This window comes from Nelumbo nucifera, chromosome 1 (genome assembly GCF_055504915.1).
Source record: "Nelumbo nucifera cultivar China Antique chromosome 1, China Antique-T2T, whole genome shotgun sequence".
NCBI lineage: Eukaryota > Viridiplantae > Streptophyta > Magnoliopsida > Proteales > Nelumbonaceae > Nelumbo > Nelumbo nucifera.
In genome coordinates this window covers 108975831-108994226 of record NC_142649.1, presented here as the reverse complement: position 1 = coordinate 108994226, position 18396 = coordinate 108975831, and the positions used below count along the sequence as shown (strand labels likewise).

The 18396-nt window shown below is 36.6% G+C and overlaps 1 protein-coding gene across 1 annotated transcript; it reads right to left on the bottom strand.

Moving 5' to 3' along the window:
* Positions 1 to 7809: 7809 nt before the first annotated feature.
* Positions 7810 to 10891, bottom strand: LOC104605930 (uncharacterized). The gene is made up of 4 exons (XM_010270888.3): positions 10387 to 10891; positions 10154 to 10183; positions 9764 to 9877; positions 7810 to 8247 (listed from the first exon to the last, which is right to left on the bottom strand). Exons 1-4 carry the CDS (start codon positions 10721 to 10723, stop codon positions 7952 to 7954), a joined length of 777 nt encoding a protein of 258 aa, XP_010269190.1. The 5' UTR covers positions 10724 to 10891; the 3' UTR covers positions 7810 to 7951.
* Between the last annotated feature and the right edge of the window lie 7505 nt (positions 10892 to 18396).

Below are 18396 nucleotides of genomic sequence, written 5' to 3'. Positions count from 1 at the left end.
AACGTGAGGAACACTCTTTTTTGTTTCACATGAATGTGGTTTGCTGCTGGGTCACCAGCTGATGATCATTTCTAGAGAGTTTTAGATCAAAATCTACGTCATAGATTATTAGAATTTCTAGAGCTTTATGATAAGATAAGAAGATCGGTTAGAAGGAGTCAATAACCGGCGAGAGAATATCTTGGCCAAGTAGCTTATCGAATAGTTGTTATTCTGTTAGTTTGTTAATCCCTTAATTCAGGGATATTGTTAGTTTGTTAATCCCTTAACTAGGGGCTGACTTCCTGGTAGACAGTTAAGAATTGCTTGTATTTAAGCACCACCCAACCAGCTTGGAGGGGAGGGGGAAGTTTTAATAAAGATTTTGTGGTTTGTTCTCACCCAAAGAAGATCATTTATTTGTAGCTACTGACTGGGATCTATCATTGGTATCAGAGCTACTGGTTTCATGGCATCTAACAAGGAGAGGATCGAGACTTTGGAAGCAGGCCTTGGGGGACTCTAGAGCAACTTCAGCCGAATGGAAGAGAGTATGTCAGACAGGTTACACCGATTGGAGGATACCATCAATAAGCTGACGGAAGTTATATTTTCTAGCAAAGGAACTGGAGTTAGCAACAATCCTGAGACATCGTATACAAAGGGTCGAAGTCGCATCGTTGGAGAGGAGGTCCACGATAATTCAGATGAAGGACGACCTCTGTTTGTAGCAAAACCCATCAAAGTGGAGTTTCCTCACTTTTCAGGTGAAGATCCAATAATTTGGTGTGCAAGAGCCGAGCAATATTTTGATTTTCAGGGTACCTTGGATTCACAGAGGGTTCCCTTAGCCTCTTTCCATTTAGAGAGCAAGGCTAATGAATGGTGGCAATGGATGAAACAGACCTACAAGGAAGAGGGCAAGGCAGTAACATGGGAAAACTTTCTAGAGGAATTATGGGCCCGATTCGGCCCTACCGACTCTGAAAATTTCGACGAAGCATTATCAAAAATCAAGCAAACAAGGTCCTTACGTGATTACCAGAAGGAATTTGAAAGGTTGGGCAACCGTGTGCAAGGCTGGACTCAGAAAGCTCTAGTAGGAACATTCATGGGTGGTCTAAAGGCTGATATAGCAGACGATATTCGTATGTTCAAACCTCGATGCCTGAAGGATGCTATTAGCCTAGCACGAATGAGGGACGAGCAGCTAGCTCGTTATAGGAAGCTTCCCAAGCCAATCAACCAGCCCATCATGGAGGTATCATCATCTGTGAGAAGCAAATAGCCTCTCCCCACTAAGAGGCTCTCTTGGGAGGAAATGCAAAAACGGCGAGTTCGTGGCTTATGTTTTAACTGTGATGAAAGGTTTACACCGGGGCACAAATGCCAAGGGCCAAAACTGCTGTTACTTGAGGCTGGATCGAGTGATACGGAGGAGGACAATAAGGACGGCTTAAATTTTCCAGAGGAGGAGGCACCAGAAATTTCTCTCCATGCTCTCACCGGATGGGCTGCAAATCGGACCATGAGGGTTAAAGCCAAGATAGGATCGCAAGAGCTGATAGTTCTCATCGATAGTGGATTCACGCATAACTTTATCAATGACAAGGTGGCGGGGTTTCTACAGTTACCAATGGTTCCCACCAAGCCGTTTACAGTAAAGGTAGCTAATGGGAAGGCCTTAACATGTCAGGGCAGATTCGAGAACGTGAAAATTCTCCTACAAGGTATACCCTTCACTTTGACTCTTTATGCATTGCCACTAATGGGTTTGGACGTGGTTCTAGGAGTCCAATGGTTAGAACTCTTGGGCATGGTAGTTTGCGATTGGAGAAAGATGTCCATGGAGTTTCAATGGAAGGGAAATTACCACCAGTTACATGGGATGGATGCTCCTCCAATCCAGGCCACGTCATTCAAGACCATCGCCAAGCAGTCCCACCAAGGATGCTCCATGTTCGCAGTCTGCCGCCAACCCTCATCCAATACAGAGACACCCGAGATTCAAGAGGACATGCAGCAGCTGTTGGATACATTTGAAGATATTTTTCAAGAGCCAAAACAGCTACCACCAGCAAGAAAGATTGAACATCGCATCACCCTCGAGGAAGGTACTGAACCCATTAATGTTCGACCTTACAGGTATGCCTATTTTCAGAAAGCCGAAATTGAAAAACAAGTTCATGACATGCTAAAATTGGGGCTAATTAGACATAGTACAAGTCCATTTTCATATCCTGTTTTATTAGTTAAAAAGAAAGATGGTTCCTGGCGCTTTTGTACTGACTATAGGGCTCTCAATGCGGTGACCATCAAAGACCGATTTCCCATCCCCACTGTTGATGACATGTTAGATGAACTACATGGGGCGGCCTTCTTCACTAAACTGGATTTATGGTTCGGTTATCACCAGGTACGGGTGCATCCAGTTGACATTCATAAAACAGCATTTCGTACCCACAATGGCCATTATGAATATCTAGTTATGCCCTTCGGCTTATGTAATGCGCCCTCAACTTTTCAAGCTCTCATGAATTCTATTTTTCGCCCATACCTACGAAAATTCATTTTAGTCTTTTTTGATGACATATTAATCTATAGCCCCAATTGGACCATGCACATTGAACATGTTAAAATGGTTTTCGGAATATTAAGGCATCATAGGTTCTGTATCAAGCTTCACAAATGCGCTTTTGGCCAACAAGAAATTGAGTATTTGGGCCACATTGTCACTTCACATAGCGTTAAGGTGGACCAGGAAAAAATCCAAGCCATGCTAAAGTGGCCAACTCCTACTAATGTTTCGAGTTGCGTGGTTTCCTAGGCCTCACAGGGTATTATAGGAAGTTCATTTGCAACTATGGGATCATTGCTTGACCGTTGACAAATCTGTTGAAACAAGGAAAATTTGCATGGACACCAGAAGTGGAGGCAGCGTTTAACAATTTGAAGCGGGCCATGACCACAACACCTACACTTGCAATGCCCAATTTTGACCAGCCATATGTGATTGAAGCAGATGCCTCAAGTGGAGGAATTGGGGCGGTCCTAATGCAGCAAAACAGGCTTATCGCTTTCATGAGTCGAGCCATCGGAGTTTCCAAACAGTCATGGTCCATTTATGCAAAAGAGATGCTCGCCATTCTTGAAGCCATTAGAACGTGGCGTCCTTACCTTCTTGGCTGCAAGTTCTACATCTATACAGATCAGAAAAGTCTCAAATATCTTTTGGAACAACGAATAGCCACTCCGGAGCAACAAAAATGGATGGCTAAACTGCTGGGATACGATTATGAAATTGTCTATAAACCGGGTCGTGAAAACTAAGCTGCAGATGCATTGTCCAGAGTAGAAGGAAGCCCCTGTCTTGACTCCTTGTTCGTACCTCATACCTCCTTGTGGGAAGCTATCAAAAGCGAAGCCATTGGACATCCTTACATGATCAAAATTGGCAAGCTTGTAAAGGAAAATCCTGGTGAACCATATAAGTGGCAAAATGGATTAGTGTGCTACAAAGGTAGAGTGGTAATCCCTCCAAATTCGAGCATCATCTCTCAACTCCTGTACGAATTCCATGATTCACCCCTTGGTGGACACTCGGGTACCCTGTGAACTTTCAGGCAGCTGGCTCAGCAATTCTACTGGCCATCGATGCATAAGGTTATCAAGGAGTATGTGGCAGCATGTGATATTTGCCAAAGAAATAAAGCAAACACACAATCACCAGTTGGCCTCCTTCAACCCCTACCCATTCCATGCCAAGTGTGGGAGGATATCACAATGGACTTCATAGAGGGATTGCCGACTTCTAATGGATTCAATACAATCCGGGTTGTCATCGATCGCTTGTCAAAGTATGCGCATTTCTTGCCATTAGCGCACCCCTTCACTGCCAAGATAGTAGCTGCAAAATTCATTGAAGGAGTGATCAAGCTGCATGGAATGCCAAGGTCGATCATCAGTGACCGTGACCCCATCTTCATAAGCAATTTTTGGAAGGAATTCTTTAAGTTGTCGGGAACCCAACTCAACATGAGCTCCTCCTACCACCCACAAACCGACGGACAATCAGAGGTGTTAAACCGGTGTCTCGAACAATATCTTAGGTGTTTCATATCTCAACAGCCGTGCAAGTGGACTTCCTTCCTCCCTTGGGCAGAGTATTGGTACAATACCACCTACCATATATCCACTGGAATGACACCTTTCCAAGCACTTTCTGGAGGAATGCAACCCAACATTCCCCACTATGAAGTCGGGTCTTCAGCAGTCAACGAAGTTGATCAAACACTCCTCACAAGGGATGCTATCCTCCACCAACTCAAGACCAGTTTACACGCTGTGAACAGAATGAAACAGGTAGCCGATTCAAAGAGACGCGATATTGAATTCCAGGTGGGTGATTCTGTCTTCCTTAAATTGCAACCATATCGCCAACACACAGTGTTCCAAAGAACCTGCCAAAAGTTGGCCAACACATTCTATGGTCCATATACCATTGAAGAGAAGGTGGGACAAGTTGCCTATAAGCTTAAGCTACCAGAAGGTTCCCGGATTCATCCTGTTTTTCACATGTCTTTACTAAAGAAATATGTGGGTGATCACGTTGCTACGAGCACAACTTTGCCACCTATGACAAGTGATGGAGAAATCGTTGTAGAACCTGAAGCTATTATAGACACAAGGTGGGTAAAAAAAGGCAAATTCTTCATTAAAGAGAGCCTCGTCCAATGGAGGAAGCTACCCATCGAAGAAGCCACATGGGAAAACACATAGGAGCTACTGGATCGGTTTCCCACTTTACACCTTGAGGACAAGGTTTCACTTAATGAGGGGGGCAATGATAAGATAAGAAGATCGGTTAGGGTGCCCAAGAAAAACCCGAGATACTTGGAGTGATGATAAGATAAGACGCACTCTGTTTCTATTTAGAAGGAGTCAATAACCGGCGAGAGAATATCTCGGCCAAGTAGCTTATCGAATAGTTGTTATTCTGTTAGTTTGTTAATCCCTTAATTCAGGGATATTGTTAGTTTGTTAATCCTTTAACTAGGGGCTGACTTCCTGGTAGACAGTTAAGAACTGCCTGTATTTAAGCACCACCCAACCAGTTTGGAGGGGGGGGGGGAAGTCTTAATAAAGATTTTGTGGTTTGTTCTCACCCAAAGAAGAGCATTTATTTGTAGCTACTGACTGGGACCTATCACTTTAGATCAAAATCTACGTCATAGATGATTAGATGAAAGAGAATGGAGGTAAGGAGGATTTTTGTTTAGGATAGAGGTAGGAAACAAGATGATGTTGTCCCCGTTTTGTATGGGAGAGAATTGATGTAAGAGGGAGGCTGTGCGAATGTTGCATCAGAGTGCACATTTTGTTTCAAATAGAAGTACAAATTATAATTACAAATAAACAAAGACAAAACTGAACTTGCTGCAAAGTTTGTATCCGAGTCAGATTTGCACACAAACAAAAACAAGACCAGAAATGAATGTATAAATGGTAGCAAAAGTAACCAAATGAAGCGCATTTTACAGGTTTCTGTTTAATCAACCTTTTTTTCGTCTACTCGTAATTGGCTTATGAAGTGAACAGTGCTTCATACTATGAATGATAAAACCTCTGCCTCTAACTTACGTTGAAACCTGGTGTCATATAGGAGTGCAAGTCAAGCAGGCTAGGGGCGGGTTTGAGCTCAACCCAGGCCCAATCCTAAGAATTGGTCCAAAGGCCTGAGCCCGAGATTAAGCCCCAACTGCCCAACATTTGCAATATAGATTGGACTGCGCTTTAGCCACCCTGCGAGGAGAGGAAGAAAGGAGGAGAGTCTGATTCAAGCTTCGCTTTATCTCAATGGGTGGAGCAGAGAAACTCACAACAGAGAGACTCACTGGGAAGTAGTCCGCTTTCCTTGCAAAACAATCCTGGAAATTGGTAACTGAACCCAACTCTCTCTTGATCCAAGTGCACAAAGGGAAATACTTTAGGCTGCGTTTGGAATCAGTGTAAAATGTTATCGGTATAAAAATACACTGATAATGTTTTACACTGAATCGTAAAGGTGACTGTTGTTTTTTAAAAAATGTGATAAGTGGAAGAGTGTAAAGTTTTACATCAATAAAATCAATCTAGTTTTTACATCGAGTATCGATATAAAACTTTATGCTTGATGAGGTTTTATCGATGTAAAACTCCACTCCATCCAAACACATGCAAAACTGAACCGGAATAGAGTTTTACATCGCTCATAATTACATGCTCCTTCCAAATGCCTACAAAACCAAACCAATGTAATTCTTGACTTACATCGCTTCCAAATGTAGCCTTAGAAACAACTCTTTCCTCCAATCAAACTTGCCATGTACTTGCTCTTAGGGATGGAGAAGTCTAATGAATGGAAAGGAAATCATTCTAAGGCCTTGTTCGCTTTTCGGTAAGTGACTTACCCAGGTAAATGTAGTTATCTAGGTAAGTTTCTCCTGGGAAACACTTATTCGATTAAGTGCATTTACTCATGTTCTTTTATTTCTCATGTAAATGACACAGTGACCATTTTAGCCATTAAAATACATTATTAAAAGGGGCATTTTTGTCCCATTCAACTGTTGGCAACTTTCCCCCTAGATGGAAAAGTTATTTACCCACCTAAGAAATGGGTATCACTTACCCGGGTAAGTGGTACACAGAAAAACAAACATTCCCTGATCCCCACATAAATCTGAAAAAAGAAAAAAAGGATTCAAAAAAAAAAAAAAAGAATGCCCCCTAAAGAGTATTCTATTTCAGGTTGGTAATGGGAATGATATAGATTTCTGGAATGACCCGTGCCTTGCCAACCATAAAAGACCTTGTAGCAGACCTCTAAATTGTCCCTTTAACAGAGTTAGTGAAGTGATTAACCCATCTATGAAGTATTGGAATCAAAAACTTCTTGCTGATTGGCTTCCCCCACATGTGGTCAGTGTTGTAAAGGAGATTTATTAGCCTTAGGCAAATGTAAACGATGAAGTTTTATGGAAATGGGAAAGAAATGACACTTTCACAATAAGATCTGCATAGCATATGGCTGATTGCAAAAGGCAAGTAAGTAGATCGAGTGGAGAAAATTCCAAATACCAAGGGTTGTGGAAAGAAATATGGAACCTGCCGATCATTCCTAGAGTTAAACACTTTGTTTAGAGGGCTGTTCATGGAAAAATTCTTGTCAATTTAAACGTTTGGGTGCAGGGGGTGACTTTTTTTCCCATCCCATTTCCGTGCGTCTCACAAAACAAACATGGGAAAGCGGAATATTTTAAGAATATTCCATCTTTCCCACCTCTTTTTAACAAATCAAACAGAGCCTAAAGGTCTTTCTCTTGCGAGGTCATTGGGATGTAATAGCACAGAGGCTTGCGTGTCGTATGTGCCCTGTGAGAGGTTCCCCTCCTTTTAATTCACTTTGTTACCAAAATACCAAAAATAAAAATAAAAGTTCCCTTCTTAGTTTCTCCTTCTTGAGGCCATCCGGAGTGCTTGGGGAGGGCCTACATCTACGTTGTTGCCTTAGCTTTCCTTACCTGTCGCACACACGCTTGCTTATTTCTTGAAAAAAGCAGTGAATTATTTGGATTTATTTCTGAAATGCATCCAAATGCTTATTGGTGTAATTCCAGCCTAAAACATGCTTAAAAATAATCACTCCCAAACGGTGGCTATTCTTTAGATTAATTATACTTGCTTCGCTTCTTGAAAGAAGAAAGGTGACATGCGGCTGCCACTGGTAGTAGTGTCAGTGTGTAAGAAATTATTTAATTTGTCTAAAGTAAACAGTATAAAGCATGGACATGCAAAAGAAACAAAAGAATGCCATGCATGTCTCGGGTTCCTTTCCAAAGTGAATACAAATATCAAATCTAACAAATCATCAAGCTAGTGGTAAACACCGTAGCTATGAGAAAACATAAATGACACAAAATTAGAAGGAGGATCAATAAGCAATGGCTAGAGCAAGAAAAACAACCACCAACGACACCAGAAGCGAGGAAGCACCCAACTGCGCTGAAGATGATGTGTCGGTGACAGGAGGACTCACAGGTGTAGGAACTGGAGACCCAACTGTTGAGCTGACGGAAGCCTCTGCGGAAGAACTGGATGGGGATTCACTTGCAGGCACCGGAGCTGGAGATTCACTCACACTCACGGGTGCAGGAGCTGGCGACTTGGCAGTAGTATAGCTTTCTGGTGAGGGAACTGGCGGAGAAACCGGTGCTGAGGGGGCAGGACCTGCATGTACATAATAACAAGGAGCTAGAATATAAAACTTTTGTTCTGACAGAGTCTTGGCAAGCAGAAAATAGATAAACAATCTGTATTTGCTTGCAGATATAATTTAAGTTTTGAAGCAAATCATAAGTTTCATATAATAAGATCTCTCTTCAGGTCAAAGTTAGATTTCTGCATTTAAGAAAATAAGTCAAATTGTAATAATTCATCTCACTATTTTTATTCAAACAAGTGGGGAATTGAAGCATGATACTTTTCTGTGTTGGTTTTAACTAAGAAATGCAATCTCCCTACTTGCTTATATTAAAAGTTTTTTAATGCTTAGCTGATTTCCTTCCACCTGAGCAAGTGAGCATCCACAACCAAATGAAAAAGAAGGAATTCACATACATCACTTACATAACCCATGCGCATTTAATTACTCTTTCCCATGAAAGGGTTCAATTCGATTCTAGTGCCGTACTGAAGAAGCAGGGAACAAGTCTTCAGTCTTCGCTCTTGGATATATCTTCAGTTCACAGCAAACGCCTCTTGTTTGGGCAAAGAGTTTCCGCCCCAGGAAGCAAAAGCATTGGATCCATCACATCTATTACACTAACAGAGGTAACAGCGCTCTGTCTCTGTCCAACCAAATGCATCTCGACAACTGAGATTCGTTTACTTATTACAACTTTCGGTCAAAGTGCTTTTATTTTCATTATATTTATGGAGATACGCGCGTCAACTCCTTTTTTTGATTTAAGAACAACGCTGATGTTAACTAACAGAGAGATCTAGTCAGAGACTGTTGGGGGTATGAGAGAGATTTTATGACTCTGTCGATCTCTCTCACCTCTCACCCGGGGGCTTGGGGCGGGACTGGGCGACTGGGAGGTAGGTTACTGCATTTGGACAAACCGAACCGAAACCGAAAGAGAACAACACATGAGCCCGAATCGTATTTTTTGGCAGAGCCCAGAGGATCCCTTTTTTCTTTTCTTTACACTTTATCCCTTTTTTTCTTTTTTGTTTTCTACTATGTCCTTGATGAATGTGTATGCGAAGCACATGTTGGCATTGGATCCTGGTTCGTTCAGAAAAGCATTTCTCAACAATTTCCAATGTTTTCCTTTTGCATTTTACAGTAGTGTTTCACCAAGGATTGTTTAATACTGTGCTACTCATGGAATTAATTATTGAATTAATAGATAAAAATTAATTCTTTGTTCAATATATGCCAATATATATATATGATAATAATAAGGGGAACAAGAAAACAATGGTTCTCAGGGTCTCAGGGATCTCCTCCTCAATATGGACACCGTAATAGCAAATTTAATCTAATTGACTCTAGTCATTAAAACAGCATCTCCACCCTCCCCATCAACATGTTTATAAGATGTAGCAGTGTAGTGTTTATGAAGGCAAACAATGTCCGTAGAAAGAAAGAACGTTAGAAGTTAGAAATAATAGAGCGAAGCAATATTAACTAGACTAACAAAGAGAGCCAGAAAAGAAACCGGGACGGAGTAGGCACCAGATTGCGGTGGGGCACCGACGTTGGAGGCAGGGGCCTTAGCGACCGGAGGTGGCGATGGAGCTGGCGTGGTGGGTGATTTTGGAGGTGGGGATGGAGTCTTGGGCGAAGGTGCTGCAAAACAACAATAACATTGCAAACAAAACACAAATATATAATCTTTTCTTATGAAATATGTATAAGGTTAATATATAATAATAGTTCGTTCCATAATGCATCAAGATCAATAAGATCTCCATCCTTTGAAGATGGTCTGAACAAGGAGATCTTACTATACATCACTATATCCAATGTTCGTACCAGCTGATTTTAATGTTTTATCAAACACTAGCTCGACCTCTAAAAAGCCCACATTATCAAATTAAGGAATAATAAAAATAAGAAACGTACCAGGAGGAGAGCTGGGAGCACTACCAGACACTGCAGAGTACAAGAGAAAAGAAAACCATCACCAATCGTGAAAACCCAACCCCAGAAGATCAATTAGATCATACCCAAGTCAGAACAGAACAGAGCGGAGCAAAACAAAAAGATTAGTAATAACTATAACTATAACTATAGCTATAGTAGAAAAGACAAGATGCATGCAAAGAAGGAAGAAAATAAAATAGTGAAGTACTGACGTCCACAGTTGGTGGCTGCAGGAGCAGAGACCCCACATGCAGCGGGAAGTCCAGCGGCCTTGGTCTGATTCAGTGTAAAACCAAACTGGGCACTGTTGGAGAAGGCTTGACAAAGACATTCAGGTTTGGTATTGAGGACGGTCTTTAACCCATTACAGCACGCACCCTGAGGCTTGGAAACCGTGCTTCCACTGCTAACATACGACAAACAGTCGGCCATGTTTAAGAAGACAGTAGAGCAATCGACCGATGGCGTAGGAGACGCGCAGTCCACAAATCCAATGGCAATAATGGAGATTGCCAAAATGCAGACAACAAATGGCACCTCCTTCACCATGTTTACAGGTACACAGCCTAGCTATCTACTTGAAGATACCAAGTGAGGAAGAGGAAGAGGAAGAGGAAGAGGAAGAGGAAGAGGCTATATATAAATTTAGGACTTGGGAGAAGTTGGAGAAAGAGGGGAAGATGAACGGAGGTCGGAGGCCTTGTTTGGTCTGCTGGGTTTTAGATCAGATGGTAGGTTTAAATAAATAGAATTGAGACTTCAGAGCGGAACTTAATAAAAGATAAAAATCTATCAATTAAAAAATAATAATAATAAAAAGAAGAAAGAGGCCAGGGATTGATCGGTCAAAGCTCTTTCGGTATCGTACCTTTCCGGCATCTTAAATTCAACATAAAAAGGAAATTAAACTGCATGGGTCGGGTTTCTTGATTGGATTAAAGTATTGGACCACCAAGATAATCTCGTACAAGCAATCTCTTCTCTTCCAACGACCTGTTCGGGGTTGATTTCCAAATCACCCTTCCCTATTAACTTGTCCGTCCAGCTGTTGCATGTGCATTCGTGTAGAGTACTGTTTGGCAAGCAATTAATGGAACGAACACACCACCACCTGTTTGCAACCGCGTAAGTCGTAACATTGTCAATGGGCGGAGCTGGAGCTTGAGCTAATGAGCTCTTTATTTATTTGTGGGCTCAGCTTCAGGTTCAATCTCTATTTATAACTCAAAAATAAAACAATATAGGGTCTTTAATAAGCCCAGCCCATTTTTTTTTAAACAGTCCTGGCCGAAAGCTACGCAGAAATTGAGAAAGCTCGGTCCATCTCGGGTGACGAATGACGTGAGGCCCCGTTGGTCTATAATAAAATTTGGGTCTCTCACTTATAAGTCATAACTGTAACGTGCATGTGACCTCGTCCCGAATCCAGCCGGGTCCGGCCATGTGAGTAATGAGGGTTTTAGGTTTTTTTGTAGGGTCAACGGACTGCCATGTGCAGTGTTGGCGATACCAATGGGTCAATCGGGGTTAATCAATTATTATTATTTTTTCCATTTAGGCCTATAAATACAAATACATGTTGAATAAATACAAAATATAAGGTTTTTGCACTCTATATTTGTATTTATATTTCCAAACTGAACCTTAATTTCTTTTATTGATGTATAAATAGGTGTAAAAGTAGACGATTCATCAGCCGGGTAAGGCGGGTCTCGAATCAAAATGTTATGCCAATCTGGGATTTACTGGTATACTGGTTATTCAATTCGAATTCGGCTGTTGCGTGCTTGCTTACACTATGATCATTACACACAAGTATTTAAATCCAGCATTGCAAATTTAATTATTCAAATCATAGAGAGAGAGAGAAGTAGGCAAGTAGCCAGGCATAGCAGCATATCTTCCTATTTTTCCTTTTTGAACATCCCAAATATTATTGAAGTTCCAAGTGGTCGATGGAGATTGTGAATCCCAAGTCGACATTATTCTTGTAGCCATGCATGTAGGGAAGAGTGAAGACAGCAACTTCCTCTTGGTTGGAATGATCATAAAACGCGTTCTTGGGAAGAATTTTTGTTTGGGTGCAAATGCTAAACCCTAATTAATTAATTATTTAATGCAAGAGGGCCATGAATGTAGAGGTGTTTCACCAGAGAATTGGGTAGAATTGATTCATGGTTGTGGACTTGTGGTGACGGTGATCTTAATTCCTATATATTAAGCTCTGTTACAATGATTATTCTGTCATTGTGAGTTAGATTTTAGCCAAGAAAAGGATGGTCAGGAGAGAACATATATACTTTTTCCTTTCTTGTGTGTATATCATAAATAATTAACATAGGTTGGCATTTAACTCTTCAGCAACCATTGTAGTAGTGGTTTATTTTCTTTTTTCAAAAAAAAAAAAAATACCATTGTAATGGTGGAACCAGCAGAAATGAGAATAGGAGCATCTATAAAGGGTGAGGAACTACTATTAGCAGGTCTTATTACTTAATCGATGAAATGGTTCTTAATTAACCATTTATTTATACATTAATTAGCAGGTAAACCCACGATGACCCTTAATCACCCTGATGTATAATATGTAATACCAAAAATAGAAAATTGATAAGAGGCTTTGGAAAATATTTTATGTGCATACCCACTAATCAAGAATTATTTGAAAATTCTGACCTGCAATTTGGACCTAAAATATAGGTCTAAGCCTCGCCTTACATGGGCCCAGATTTTTTATGGTCTGGGTTGGGCTAGAAATGATTAGCCGAATACAACATGTTTGAAAAAACAAGTATTAGAAAAATGTATATGTTGAGATGCATGAGTGGGCAAAGTGCCAATTGGCAAATTTTGTCAATACCAGGGTTTTGCGTGTGTATGTGTGGGTGGGTGGGGGTTATGGGTTGGAGATGGGCTACCTACTATTGTGTAGGCCCATGGAGAGAAAAAAAAAAAGATGGATAAGTGGGAAAAATAGAAAGGACAGGATGTAATATTAAGTCATTCAAAAGAATTAGGAGTAAGTCCAATAAGTGATAAAATGAGAAAAATTAGACCAAGATGGTTTGGTCACAGACATAGAAGACCATAAATAATACCCATAAGAAGAAGTGGTTTGTTGCAAGTTGAATGGGGCTAAAAAGGTTAGGGGTAGACCAAAAGGGACATGGGTATAAGTAATAAAAAATGAAGATATCAAGAAAAGAAAAGTAATAAAAAATGATTTAAGCACAAATAATTTAACAATCGTTATGGGCATTAAACATAAACACAATAGAATGGTGAAACAGGATTCATGTTGCTAAATAACCCCACATAATTGTGATAAGGCTTGAATGATGATGAGTGAGAGAAGACTTTCAAACTTGAACTTCCTGTCCAAACCCAACTAAACCTAACTGAAACCATCCTAAGTTGTATTGGATTTAACTAAGGTGGGGTTTGAGTTGGCAAATTTGGGCTTTATACGTTTCTGAGCCCAAGATCCATGTCCCAGGATGGGCTTGTGTTTGTTCTTAACTGTACCAAACTACCAAGCGTGGAGGAATTAGAGAGAAAGGAAGACTTGAGAAACATTTCGCGGTGGAAACAAGGCTACGTCTCTCAATTTTTTGAGTTGGCAAATTTGGGCTTTATACGTTTCTGAGCCCAAGATCCATGTCCAAGGATGGGCTTGTGTTTGTTCTTAACTGTACCAAACTACCAACCGTGGAGGAATTAGAAAGAAAGGAAGACTTGAGAAACATTTCGCGGTGGAAACAAGGCTACGTCTCTCAATTTTTGAAAATTCTTAAAACATCCGCCGTGAAATGGACCATATTCCCTCCATCCTGTTTTACAAAAAGTAAAACTCTGTTGATATAATAGGCCATGGGTTCAAGTTTAAAAATCGCCTTCAGTGCTCACACCATTTGCACATTCCCTTGCAGTCTTGCATTAGAATATCTTTCCATGAAAATCGGTTTCAGTGCTCACACCATTTATACATTCCCTTGTGAGCACCAAAGCCAATCTCTAAACCTATATTACTTATAAAAGTGTGAATTAGGAGGTAATGGCTTCTGGAATTTTTCTTTAATAAAATACCCTTCTTCTTGATTTTAGTTCATCTCCATTGAAAAGGGCAAAAAATATAATTAAAAGAATATTATTAAGTATATTCAATTACCTTTCATTAAGTCTCACATTTAAGTCATTAAATAAATCACATTCTCTCTCATTGAATCCAACATTTATACATTTGTTTATCATCATTAAATTCCATTAATAATTTCGTACACAATAATTATTAAAATAATGGAATTTTATATTTTTAAAATAAATGTAGAAATGAAATCATATTTTTCATGTAGGTGGTGGATAAAAGTAGTTCAACCATTTGAGCCAAATGAATTATTTCATGATGTCATAAATAAATAATACAAATTTAGAAGTGTAAAAAATATTTTATTTTATCATTATTAAATTCCACTAATAAATTCATACACAATAATTATTAATAGAATGTAATTTTATATTTTAAAATAAACCTAGAAATGAAATCATGTTTTCCATCTAAGTTGTGGGTAAGTACTTCAACCATTTCAGTCAAATGGATAATTTAAAGATTTCATAAATAAATAATACAAATTTAAAAATATAAAAATGTATAGAAATAAATTTTGAAAAAAAATTGGGCACGTTTCTGTTATTATATATTTTTCATATTAAAAAACTAAGTATGATAAAATAAACATAATTTTATTATTAATGAACATCATATATACAACTTAAAACCAATGGAAAATTAAACCATTATCCTATCAAGGGGGTGGGTTAGTGGTTCAACATTTCAGGTCAAATAGGTTAACCCATGATGTATAATTAAAAATAAAATTTTTAAAATAGAATAGTATAAAAAATATGAAACAATTTTGGCCACATCTATAATATTTTATACTAACAATATAAACAAAAATAAGTATGATAAGCAATAATTATTTTATCAATGATATTAATGATGTTATAAATAAATAATACAAATTTATAAATATAAATTTCACTAATAAATCCAAACACAATAAATATTAATAGAATAAAATTTTATAATTTTAAAATAAACCTAGAAATGAAATCATATTTTCCATCTAGGTCGTGGGTAAGTACTTCAACCATTTGGGTCAAATGGATAATTTCATGATGTCATAAATAAATAATACAAATTTAGAAATATAAAAAATAGAGAAAAAAAAAAGAAATTTTGAAAAAAATTGGACACATTTCTATTATTATATATTTGTCATATTAAAAAATAAGTATGATAAAATAGACATAATTTTATTAATGATGGACATCAAATGTACAACTTAAAACCAATGGGAAATTAAACCATCTTCATATCTAGGGGGTGGGTTAGTGGTTCAACCTTTCAGGTCAAATAGCTTAACCCATGATATATAATTAAAAATATTTTTTTAAATAGAACAGTACAAAAAATATAAAACAATTTTGGACACATCTATAATATTATATACTAATAATATAAACAAAAATAAATATGGTAAATAATAATTATTTTATCAATGATATAAATGAAATGCAAAATTTAAAACCAATTTGAAAATGAAACCATTTCCGTATCTAGATGGTAGGTAAGTCAATGATCTAAGATTCTAGGTTAAATGGGCCAATCTATGATGCTATAACTAAGTAATGAATATTAAGTAAATAAATAAATTAATAAATGCATACAAACATACATACATACATATATATATATATATATAATCTCAAAGAAAAATATAAGCTTTGTATAAAGCATTTTGATATAGTTCTATTGTTATATATTCACCATATTAAACAAAATAAATGTGAAAATAAGAATTACTTTTATTGATGACGAAAATGGAATACATGATTTAAAATTAATCGAAAAAGCAAAATATTTTTTCATCCAAGTGATGGGTTAGGGGTTAAACTATCAATGTCAAATGAATGAACACATGATGTTATTATTAAATAATAAAATACATAAAATTATAGAAAATGTAAAAATTCATCGATAATTTTGGGTACTTTCTATAATATTATATATTCATCATATAAAAAGTGTGATTAATGAGAATTATTTTCGTCAATGTTAGAAATGGGATAAAAATTAGGATAAAAAAAATGAAGAGCATTAATGTCTAATACAAGACCCTACTAATCATGTCAAATGGTTCAATAATTTAATCAGCTAGGTTATCGTAGGCAAGTGATTTGGTAGGGATGGAAACAGATTAGATCATATTTGAATCAGGGTATATTCAAATCTGATTTGATACAAAGATTCGACTGGATCTCATAAATATTTATTCGAATCTGAATCCGGTCAAGATGTGGGATATACAAATCTGATATGATTTGATTTAATGTTTTTTAAATAATAAATTATTAGAAGAGAAAGAAAATATAATAGTTGAAATAAAAACAAAAAATAAAAGTATTTTTCAAATATTTCCATCATATAATTAAAAAGTTTAAAAAATGCAATATAAATAACATATTTATAAATAAATAATAAATAGCATATATATATATTATATAAATATTATATATATAAATAGTTGATTTGACCACAATATTAAAAACCAATGTTCAAACAATATATTGGAATCACATTTCCTCTTGGTAAATAAGTAATTTTTATTAAATAATAAAAAATAAAATATAGATTTTTTATAAATTTTATAAAAAAATTTAAACATACATTAATATTATATATTCTTCATATTAAACAAAAATGTTTGAAAAAATAAGAATTATTGTTAGTAAAGATAGAAATGGCTAAAATACAAAGAACAAAATGAACTAATGTCTTAATCGTAGTCCATTTTTCTAGTTAAATAGGTTAACAGTTCAACCAGTAAGGTCATTTGATTGATGATTATTATCATCATCATTTGATATAGCCATGTGCAAAAGTAAATGCGAAAATAAGAATTACTTTTATTGATGATGAAAATGTAATACATTATTTAAAATCAACCAAAAAAAAGAAAAAAATGGTTTTTCCATCCAAGTGGTGGATTAGTGGTTCAACTGTTCATGTCAAATGGATCAACACATGATGTTATTATGAAATAATAAAATACATAAAATTATAGAAAATGTAGAAATTTGTAGATTATTTAAGTTACATTCTATAATATTATATATTCATCATATAAAAAGAGTGATTAATGAGAATTTCTTTTCATTAATGATAGAAATGGGATAAAAATTAGGATAAAAAATAAAGAGCATTAATGTCTATCACATGACCCCACTAACCATGTCAAATGGTTCAATGATTTAATTAGTTAGGTCATTGTAGGCAAGTGGTTTGGTAGGGATGCAAATAGATCAGATTGGATTTGAATCAAAGTATTCGAATTCGATTCGATCAGAAGATCTAATCGGATCTCATAAAATTTCATTCAAATTTGAATCTGATCAAAATGTCGGATATCCAAATTTGACACGGTCTGATTTAATTTAAAAAAAAGTATTAAAAGAAAAACAAAATATAATAGTTAAAATAAAGAAAAACAAAAAAATATAAGTATTTTTTCAACTATTTTCATCATATATGAAGTTTACAAAAATGCAATATAAACAACATATTTATAAATAAATAATAAATAACATATATATTATATAAATGATATATATATAGATAAATATTTATATATATAATTAATTTGACCACAATATTAAAAACCAATATTCAAACAATATATTGGAATTGCATTTCCTCTTGGTAAATAAGTAATTTTTATTATCTCATAAATTAAATAATAAAAAATAAAATATAAAATTTTTTATAATTTTTATAGAAAAATTTGAGCATGCATTAATATTATATTTTCTTCATATTGAACAAAAATATGTTTGAAAAACAATAACTATTGTTAGTAAAGATAGAAATGGCTAAAATATGAAGAAAAAAATGAATTAATGTCTTAATCATAGTTCATTTTCCTGGTTAAATAGGTTAATGATTCAACCAATAAGGTCATTTGATTGTTGACTATTATCATCATCATTATTTGATATTGTCACATGCAACGCGCGTGCATTTTTACTAGTTTAAGGGAAAATTCCTGATCAGTACCCTGTACTTTGGCTTGAGTGATAATTTGGTCTCTGAACATTAAAATGCGACAATCCAGTATCCAAACTTTCAAAATGTGACAATCCAGTACCTGTCGTTAACCGGT

Excerpts from the sequence above, each read along its gene's own strand:
- LOC104605930 (XM_010270888.3), bottom strand. The coding sequence starts at position 10,723 with ATGGTGAAGGAGGTGCCATTTGTTGTCTGCATTTTGGCAATCTCCATT. Across the intron at positions 10,184-10,386 it reads TGCAGCCACCAACTGTGGAC|TGTCTGGTAGTGCTCCCAGC; the intron begins GTCAGTACTTCA and ends TGTACTCTGCAG. Across the intron at positions 8,248-9,763 it reads CGGTGCCCCACCGCAATCTG|GTCCTGCCCCCTCAGCACCG; the intron begins GTGCCTACTCCG and ends ATGTACATGCAG.